Source organism: Anneissia japonica, unplaced genomic scaffold (genome assembly GCF_011630105.1).
Source record: "Anneissia japonica isolate Jap-2015-1 unplaced genomic scaffold, ASM1163010v1 scaffold1949_len687591_cov173, whole genome shotgun sequence".
NCBI lineage: Eukaryota > Metazoa > Echinodermata > Crinoidea > Comatulida > Comatulidae > Anneissia > Anneissia japonica.
This window is the reverse complement of record NW_022754854.1, coordinates 522845-533317: the sequence shown is the minus strand read 5'-3', so window position 1 is coordinate 533317 and position 10473 is coordinate 522845. Positions and strand designations below refer to the sequence as shown.

General features: G+C 32.1%; 1 protein-coding gene across 1 annotated transcript in view; it reads left to right on the top strand.

Moving 5' to 3' along the window:
* The window catches only part of LOC117123289 (transient receptor potential cation channel subfamily M member-like 2), a 31071-nt gene extending 20950 nt beyond the window's left edge, over window positions 1-10121 (top strand). The window contains exons 14-20 of the mRNA XM_033269160.1: window positions 637-814; window positions 1238-1379; window positions 1871-2052; window positions 2975-3108; window positions 6240-6290; window positions 6431-7009; window positions 7868-10121. Of these exons, the coding sequence (XP_033125051.1) occupies window positions 637-814; window positions 1238-1379; window positions 1871-2052; window positions 2975-3090 (618 nt within the window). The 3' untranslated portion in view covers window positions 3091-3108; window positions 6240-6290; window positions 6431-7009; window positions 7868-10121. The remainder of the gene's footprint in view (window positions 1-636; window positions 815-1237; window positions 1380-1870; window positions 2053-2974; window positions 3109-6239; window positions 6291-6430; window positions 7010-7867) is intronic.
* Window positions 10122-10473: the final 352 nt, after the last annotated feature.

Genomic DNA, 10473 nt, shown 5'->3' with positions numbered 1-10473 from the left:
GGATGCCAAGTTGTTCAACAGCTTAGGTGCAGCACTGAGACGACATTAGGGTTTAGCATAATCGATGTTCCAGTAGTAAAGCAGTGAGGGCAGCTAAACTAAGTCTGTAAACTGGTGGTAGCCACTGTGTGTTCTGAACCACAGAGATTGTGTTTTAACTCAACTGGAAGACTGAAATACAAGCGACAGTAGATTATGTCCCATGTGCACGTTAAGCCTGTTTCCCACTAGGCGAATTTATTCGCGTGAATCGAAGGCGTCGGTTCGGTTCCTGAGCTCTGATTGGTTGCGCAAATTTTTCGCTTCGCAAAAAGTAGAAACAGTTCAGACTACCAATTTCGCTGAAGCGAAAACTCCGATAGAAAAGAGAATGCGCATGCGTATGAACGACGCTTGCGATTCGCGAGAATAAATTCGCCTAGTGGAAAACCGGCTTTAAGTATGCTGTGCACACATTTCAGAAAGGGTCTCCCAGCAGTGTACTGTCCATTTCAGCATAGAACCCTCTACAGCTAAACGAAATACAATTAAATCATTATTTATCCTTAATCCCAAGTAAATTCATGAGTTAAAATTGTAGTACCTACTATTTAATACAAAGAGTTATAATAATGTGTTGATTCATTGCTTTCATAGATCACGGAGCTTCTATATTTCCTGAGTATCTTACTCGTCTTTATGATTGGTTATGGTGTAGCCACTCAGTCTCTTCTTTTTCCCAAACAAAAGACCGTTGCTGAAGCTATTGCTGGTGTCTTCTACATGCCTTACTTACAGATACTGGGTGTATTGTTTCTTGATATTTACACTGAAGGTACTGTATATCAGATTTTAATTGCTATTAATATAATATTCATTATTAGTTTTTATATTTATATTATATTTATTGCTATTAATTTTCTTTTTCATGATTCAAAAATTATAGTCGAAACGTTTACTTACACAACGTTCCGCTGGTGATCCACCAGTATTTCAAGTACTGCCAATATTATGACAGGTTGGTCGTGACGTCACCACGGTGTTGTTCGGGTTGGTTTTTGACACATACATGTATGTGTAATTTTTCGTGTCCTCCTTCGTCTCTGTTCATAGTGCCTTTCCTGCCTGATGTATAGAGGTTCTTTTACTTATATTTCAAATTTTCTTCATGCTTTTAATTACGTCAAAAATATTGAGGTTTTTATACCATTTAAATTGTGTTTGTGTAAAATTATTTATACATTTTTCTTTCTTCCAGGTAAGCTTGAAGACTGCAGTAACGATCCAGATAATAACCAGCATCCTTGTCCTGAAAAGCATCCCTTGGTCATAATACTGTTAGTTATCTACCAGTTGGTAGGAAGGATCCTGTTATTGAACCTCCTCATCGCAATATTCAGGTAAGAATTTAAGTTCAATCATTCAATTATTCAATCAACCAATCACTCAATCAATCAGACAGTCAATCAATCAAAGGTGGCTAATAGTGGTCAATCAAATAATCAATCAATTGCAGTTGCAAAGCAGTTATCGTTAGGTTGGTTGGACCAATGGACAGCCGGAAGGTCAGTCACTTATTCAGTCAACTACTGTTAGCTCTGTGTCCCGTTGGCGGGTTTCAGTAAGATAAAAAATATATATATATATTCAAAATTAGTCTAAGAGTGCCTTCTTGGCCATCTGCAAGTGCCATAGCCTAAAAGTGTGTACAACATCCACTAACTGAGGGGCTGAGGTGGTTTAAACGCTCCATCTGTCTCTACCAGGAGCCCCTATTCCTGGATCCACCACTGAAATTTGTCCTATCTAGTTTTTCTTCTTATGCATCTTCCTCAATTATTTTAAATATTTACTTGCTATAAAACAATCTAATTATTTATGTTTCTTATAGTTTTGTGTTTGGAGAGATTCAAAGCAAAGCAGACAAGATATGGAAGTATGAAAGATGTGCACTAGTGATGGAGTATGCTGATAGACCTACTCTTGCAGCACCATTTAATGTCGTTGAACATATCTATATGGTCATCAAATGGTTATACAGAAAGTCAGCTGGCAAACAGCAATCCGTAAATGGTAGATTTTTTATTTTATTCTCTGCTTACTAGATGTGTTGTCACGTTTACAATACAGCATAGGCCTACATGAAATATACGTTATTGAGCCCTTTACAAACATAATCAAAAATGTACGGACGTTATAAAAAATAATTTAATTTTCACCATACATTATAGGCCTACATGTTTTTAAAGCAAAAAACATTTTGACTATTATAGAGACATCAAATAAATTCACAAAAGACCGAAGTTAAAAGTCTCGTGATTAATTAATTTTTGTTAAGTTAAAGTGAAATCTTTAACTCTACTTAGACCACTACCCCTCGCTCCGCGCATTGTCAATTTTTAAAATCTTTTTTTGCACTTTTGATCATTTATTTGAAATTAGCCCATTATAAATATTTTATTATTATTATTAAATCAACTGCACAGAAAATGCACGTAAAATTGTGAAGCGAACAAGAAGTTATTAATCCAGAAAATCATGATGGGATGCTCTGAATATTAGGACATGAAATAATAATCATCAGACTACAAATTATCAAGTGGGAGTGGGTGGGTGGAAAAAAGACTAAAGTTTACTTAGAGAACAATCAACTCCAAAAGATTGAAGCCTGATAACAAGAGAAAGAATGTGACGTTAACCTCTGTCAGTCAAAACAAGATTGAGACCTCAATCATTTCATATCATAGATATTTTTTTTAATTTTGAGTTGTTTAGTTAGATAGACTTATGCACAAATGATTTTTACATTTATATTTTTAATTGTAAATTAGAACTCTTGTTTTATTTTACGCCTAACATCCCTACTTGCAATCCCAATTGACACAGTTTTATTCTAATTGTTTTCTGAAGCAGGAAAAAACTTTGTTTTCAATATTGAAGTTTGTTTTAAAACTCAGTAAAAGTTAAAAATCCCTATTATTGTGTTTTTACAAAGGTTCTTCATACGAGACAGACGGTGAGTTGAAAATGTTTGAGAAAGTATGTGCTGCAAGATATCTTTGGAAGAAAACAAATATCAAAAGTTCAGAAGTTACTGACAATAAAAGTTAGCTGTAATGAAAAAAAAACGTAAGTGTAGTGTACATTCCTTAAATGAATAACATTATTACCATTCAAATACAAAGCTTTCCGCTTAACTCACAAGATCCACACAAGAAAAACCACTCATTTCCACACTACGTCACTCATCTATTATATAATTTCAAGTATTTCGGTCGACAATTAGCAGGCCAATTGAATACCCTTCCATATTCTGTTTGAATCCACAACAGATTCTTTCAAATCTAGATTGTTTGCACTGACTGCCTTTGTATTATTGCACTTGTTCCGTTTATGAACTTTCTACTACCACTACCACTACTAATAAAAAGCAATAATTTTAGACAAATAAATTAAAGTAAGAAGATTCAATTCAATTCAAATATACATTTATTTTCTTCTTAAATAATATAATACTACATAAGGGAATTTAAAATACAATGAAATAAAGAAAAAGGTAAAAACCTGAAAAACAAAAGCCTGTGGGTGGCATGCCCAAAACATAGAACATAAAAAAGAAATTACATGAAAACACAGAGAAACAGGTTACATACATAGATAGGACAATAGGCTAGAAACTGATCACTATCGATGAAAAGATAAATAAAAGTGCAGTTAGGATTTAGTAATTTAATATTAATTGTTGTTTATATTTATGAGAAAAGCGTATCTCTGATAAAATTGCATTTTGATATATTTATTTATGTCAATTTATTTTAATAAGTCGAAGGAATTAATCAAAGGATCAGCGTGGGCTAGTGGTGGTGCACTTGATACAAGATCAATTGCCTTTTTCTGCTTTTTTAAAAACTTTCAGTGTTAAAAGAAAAAGTGTTACTATGCCACCAAACTATATTGCAATAATTAAAATACGAGAGGATGAGATTACAATAAATAGTGTGAAGGATATTTGGAGGAATAAAAAAGGACAGCCTCAAAGTAATACCCATATTTTTGGAGATTTTATTCTCAATTTCTTTAATGTGTGTTTTCCATGATCATAGCTGGGAATCTATATTAATGCCAAGAAATTTAGTGTGTTCTACTATTGGGATTAGTTGCTCGTTTATTAAAATTTGACTATTTTCCAAATTAGATGATTTATATGAATTGCAAAAAAAAACAAAAACAGCACAACGCTTTTTGGCGTTGACAGAGAGATTGTTAGCTGAGAAATAATTAGATATATTGGTTAAGCTGTCAGTTTACAACGTCAACAAGTGTCTGGATATTATTGTTAGAAACAATGACTGGTGTCATCTGCATATAGAAAAAAAATACAAAATGTTGAAGGACATAAAATATCATTGATGTATAAAGAAAATAGAAGTGGGCCGAGTAACGAACCTTGGGGACTTCACAGTTAATGGATAGGTTCAATTCTTTCATTTTTTTGTTTAATAAAGAGTTAATGATTTTCCACGTTCCTTTGATGTCATTTTTTATGTGCAGAAAAAGTTTTCTCAAAATAGTTGGCTTTCGTTTTCGAATAATAGGATTTAGATTGTTGCGATATAGATTATATTTGAGTTTATTTTTCTCAGAGGGACTATATAGATATTTTGCATACAAATTATGTTTGTGTTTGGTAGATTTTAATAAGCCATCAGTCATCTATAAGACTTTATTTTCTGTTTAGATTTAGGAGGCTGTTCGATAGGGAATGTTTGTAGTAAATGAACTTAAAAGGGTTAATTCGAAATAGTTGTAAGATTGGTTAGGATCTTGGGATAAGAAGACAGTTTTGCCAGGATGTATTGAGGAGTTTATGTCTAAAAGAATTTAAGTTGTGATCATTGATCTTTGTATTTTGGCAAAGAACGAGGAGAGGGGCTTGCATAGTAAGATATATTGAAAATGGGAAGGTGGTCACTGACATGTATCAATAGGTATACATGTATTAATAAGGTATATGTTGAAATCTCCTAGATTTTGGACAGATAGGCAAGAATTAATTTAAGTTTTTCTATGAAAGTAGTTGAATTCAGGGAGGGGCTCTGTAAATTTTACCGACAATACTTTTTCTGGATTTCTGTTTAATTTCAATAAATAGAGAGTTGCATACTGATGATTGGTCAATAGATAGATCACTTCTTTCTTTATAAGATATATCGTGGTGGATAAACATAGCTCCACCACCATCAGACTTAAGCTGCCTGTGTTTGGATATAAAAGAATAATTTGGATTTCGAATTAGGGAACTATCATACTTTAGCCAAGTTTCTGAGATGACGGTTACGTCAAAGGTAAAGTTAATGAATTAAGTTAAATGTTATGGAGTCAAAATTTTAATTAAGATCTATAGAATTAAAATGTATAGAAGAAAAGCTCTTTTGTTTATCAGGAAAAGAACATTGTTTTGCAAATTCAGATGGATAGAAATATTTAGAGATAATGTATGATACTATAAAAGTGATTAAAGATTATAATATAATAATGCATGATGCAGAAAAAAGCTATATTAAAAGGATGTATTTAAACAAATAGGTTATATTTTAAACATGCGAAGCAAACAAAGTTTAAAAAGCAATGACCATGATTGACAAGTCCAATGAGATCAGCGAGCATTGAAAAGCTAAAAAGCTGAAATGAAACTTTGATGAAAAAAGTCGCAGTTAAGAGTTAGGTTTTTTTTTAATACAGTTTTCTTTAAAGTTAATTTGACTATTAGAAAAACAGTTAAGTGTTTACTTCCCTTTATAATGTTTCTTCTTAGATCTTATTAAGGTCCGATGAGCATCGAATAATGTGTTTAACCTCTTTCCTCTTGACAGTCGTTGTCGCGTAAATCCGTCCATTAATGGACCAGGCGTTTTTAACTTGTTGATGTTTACTGGCGAAAGACAACAATTCCCTCCTTAAGCTGGTTAAATCTTGCTGAATAGAAATCCCCGAGCCTTTCAGTTTTTTCCTTTGGATTATTACCCTTCTCCGATGTTGGTAAGACGTGAACCTAACTACGATAGGCCTGGGCTTAGAACGCTTCTCCTGTCTTTTCCCGATGCGGTGTGCGCGATCGATGTGATCTAGGGAGAGATGACGTTTAGCTCATCATTATCTAATTTGATGATAATTTCGGGGGGTTTTTTTTCACTTTGCTGACTCAGCAATTCCACAAATTCTAATCAGTTTCTTTTACTGTACTGTTGTAAATTGTCTAGCTCGTCTACCTGTACTTGCAGTTTTTGTTCCAGCTCACTGATTCTGTCCAGGTGAGTTTTCGCTTCATCGCTTGTTATTTCCAGGTCGAAAATACGGCTTTCAAGTTGTTCAAAACATTTGAATAGTGGGCTAAGCTTTGAATCTATCATCTGACACTAATCTTGATCCTTTTTCTATTAAAAAATTTCAGGCTTGAAGAATTTTTGGAAAATGTTGAAATGAAATGTTGAAATGAAATAAAGAATACAAGTATAGAAGTATGCACAAGCAGGACCCCGAGAATGGAGACATCCTGCTCCAAAGCCACAACTCATAGAAACAGCTACTATCATGAACTTTAAAAGGGCATAGTAGAGCTGCGGTAGCACTGACAAAATAAACTTCACTTCCCTGAGTAATCTGCTGATAGGAATAAACGGACATTGACTAATCTCCGTGTGTAATCATTTTTTAAAACAAATTGCAAGTTATGTAGTTATATATATTTAACGAGAGTGAAAGTCCTGTACTGTAAAAGTTAAAACTTTGTAGCCTACTCAGTGTTAAAAAATTAATGTAAAATGATAGTCAGAAATTTTTATGTAGTTGAACAAGAGGTATTTGTAGATGTACTTATTATTTAATATATTAGTTGTATATCTGTAGAAATATGAATGCAGCTCCATAATCGAACATCTTTTATGTATAGTTCAACATTATGACATTTAAACAAAAGAATTTATAATCAAAATATCATGTCAAGTCATTTTTGCATATATTCTTATGAAAGGTATTTGTAGATGTACAATATAAATATATGTTTAATTGAATTTAGTTGTATATCTATGTAGAAATATGAACCCAGCTGCTCTATTTCATAGCTCGTCTACCTGTACTTGCAGTTTTTGTTCCAGCTCACTGATTCTGTCCAGGTGAGTTTTCGCTTCATCGCTTGTTATTTCCAGGTCGAAAATACGGCTTTCAAGTTGTTCAAAACATTTGAATAGTGGGCTAAGCTTTGAATCTATCATCTGACACTAATCTTGATCCTTTTTCTATTAAAAAATTTCAGGCTTGAAGAATTTTTGGAAAATGTTGAAATGAAATGTTGAAATGAAATAAAGAATACAAGTATAGAAGTATGCACAAGCAGGACCCCGAGAATGGAGACATCCTGCTCCAAAGCCACAACTCATAGAAACAGCTACTATCATGAACTTTAAAAGGGCATAGTAGAGCTGCGGTAGCACTGACAAAATAAACTTCACTTCCCTGAGTAATCTGCTGATAGGAATAAACGGACATTGACTAATCTCCGTGTGTAATCATTTTTTAAAACAAATTGGAAGTTATGTAGTTATATATATTTAACGAGAGTGAAAGTCCTGTACTGTAAAAGTTAAACTTTGTAGCCTACTCAGTGTTAACAAATTAATGTTAAATGATAGTCAGAAATTTTTATGTAGTTGATCAAGAGGTATTTGTAGATGTACTTATTATTTAATATATTAATTGTATATCTGTAGAAATATGAATGCAGCTCCATAATCGAATATCTTTTATGTAGTTCAACATTATGACATTTAAACAAAAGAATTTATAATCAAAATATCATGTCAAGTCATTTTTGCATATATTCTTATGAAAGGTATTTGTAGAAAAAAGTTTAGAATAAACTTGCTTATTTTGCAATAACATACAAATTATTAACTTGTGCACAGAAATTATATTGAATTTAAAAAAAAAAATGTGTACCCTGATTTCTAAACCAACAAATTATAACAAATATAATAAAACACTTCCAGTGACTGGAAGTGTTTCTATCATTTTTCGCTGTAAACTGACGGGTAGACATTTTTTAAAAACACTCATTTCTATGTCCAAGTTGGTAATTTTTATTGAAATACACGCCATCGTGTTGGGATTCAATATTTCGACATTAATTATGTCATCATCAGGAATGATTTTTATGTTACTTCAAAATGGGCAAGTTAATTAAAAAAATATTTTTATGATTTTGTTGGTATTTAGCATGGAATGTAAAACAAAAATCTGATATTTTATGTAGTTAGACACTGAAATAAAATAATCGTGGGATATAGCCCCGATTGTCATTTTGGTTTGTATTCATATACTAAGAGGTATTTGTAATAATACATTTCTCTATTGTTTTTAGTTTTAGGTCTATATTAAAATATGAATGCAGCTGCATAATTTTTAAATACAAATATTATACTATTGCTGTCCGGCGTTAGTATATCGGGTATAACGTATTGGACAGGGACTAATCTTAAATTGTTATCAAATTTAACAACGAATTGCGAGTTATGTAATTATTGATATTTTGAACAAGAAGGAAAGTCCAGTGCGGTGAAATTTAAACTTTGTAGCCTCTAACAAATTTAAATTAGACTATGATTTATGTGGTTAAACATTATGAGAATTGAACAAAGTGATTACCATTTTGGTTTATAATTTTGTAAGAGATCTTGGTAGATATACTATACTAATAACATTTTGATTGGTTTTGGAATTGGAATGGATTATATAATTGAAAAACACCTGTACACAGTAGCATTGGTTTTGAAGAAATGAAGACAACGAGCGACGCTATTGCAGTTGACAAAGAATTCAATCTTTTTGTTACTGTTCATAACAAGCGCTTTTCAGAAAATCATCCCGTATTTGCAAGATCAAAACTAATTTGCATCTGCTTTAGGTTGGAAGTTAATGATGATATACTTAAAATTTTTCTTTAATCTCTGAAGTTGTATAATTGTATTTGGGCAGGCAATATATCTTATAAACAAACAAACAAACAACATATTAATCAAATCAAAGATATAGTTTCATTATTATCTTTGATTAGTGTATTTAAAAGGAACCTTCAGAGCTTGGTCTGAGGCATTTCTTTCCAGCAACTTCTGTTCACACCTTTTCTGCATGTACAGTATACGAAACAGTATCGAAATTTTTAAAAATGGTTTGTCACAAACTTGTTGTATATCATAATTTGTTTTTTAGCATGCGTTAAATGAGATGCAAATCATCATTACAGGCTGCAACCAAGTACATCACTAATGTCACAATTAAACATATTTCACAATTCTCAAGCTGAGACAACTAACTGTATGATTGTTTTCCACAGTATCAAACTCTGATGATGAAAGTAATAAAAGCCATCGTGATTCTATATTTCGATTTTCTTCATTGATCATGTTAAAATTGTCACCCAATTTATGTTCACACTAATGCTTGTTCTCTATCAAGTGTATTCTGAGTAACTAGGTCTGAGATCATCAATCGTCTTACAGGGTGCAAAACTGATGCCCGCCCGCTCGCCAATGCAAGTGAAATACAAAATTGGCTAGTTGTATTCAACCCCCCCCCCCTACAAAAAAAGGTCCAAGGTCCCCGACGGGGTGGGGGGTGCTGATGTCCCTGACGAGAAAAAAGTGGGCATGGTAGTAACTGTGCTATTGTTCATCACGATAAATTTTGTTTTTCTTCGTTGTTTTCAGCTTTAAAATTAAACATACTGATTGATTATTTTATTGAATGATCAATAAACATATTAAACATGGCTATTAGATTTTCGAATTTTGTACATGCAATCTAATCTTTATTATGAATACATTATAAAGTTATATAGTATCGTACGTATATACAATCAGATTGTTATATGTTGTGAAGTTCAGTATTGTATGTATACAACTACTTTGTTATTAGAAACCAGTTAATTTTATATTATTAAGAGGTTCACTTTGACCCCAACTGAAATAAGGTTTCTTTTTTACCTTTCTTGGGTCATCCTTAGTATCTTGCCCTTGTTTTTTCTGTTTTTGTTTGCTTTGTATTTTTTGTATGTAATAGTACTGAATAAAATCATATATATTGTGTAACCACTGTATTAGACACGTTCTATTAACTTGTTATAAAAAAATAATAAGTTATAATCAATTTTTCATTGCTGATAATGTAAAACCAGTTCATTATTAACCAATAAGAGAGAGCTGTTAACCCAACAATTTAACTTCATTTCATGCAGAAGTTTTCGTTGTAAAACTCGGAAATGACTTTTAGCGGGGAGAAAGTCCGGAAAGATTTCTCTTTAAAAAAATTGATTTTAATGATGACGTTATCACGAAATATTCAAAGATGTCGTCAATTTTTGGCAGGAAAAACTTGTTTTTTTAATGTAAAAATAATTTTATTGTTGTTAAAGTACAAATGCAATCTCAAAACAATGTTATA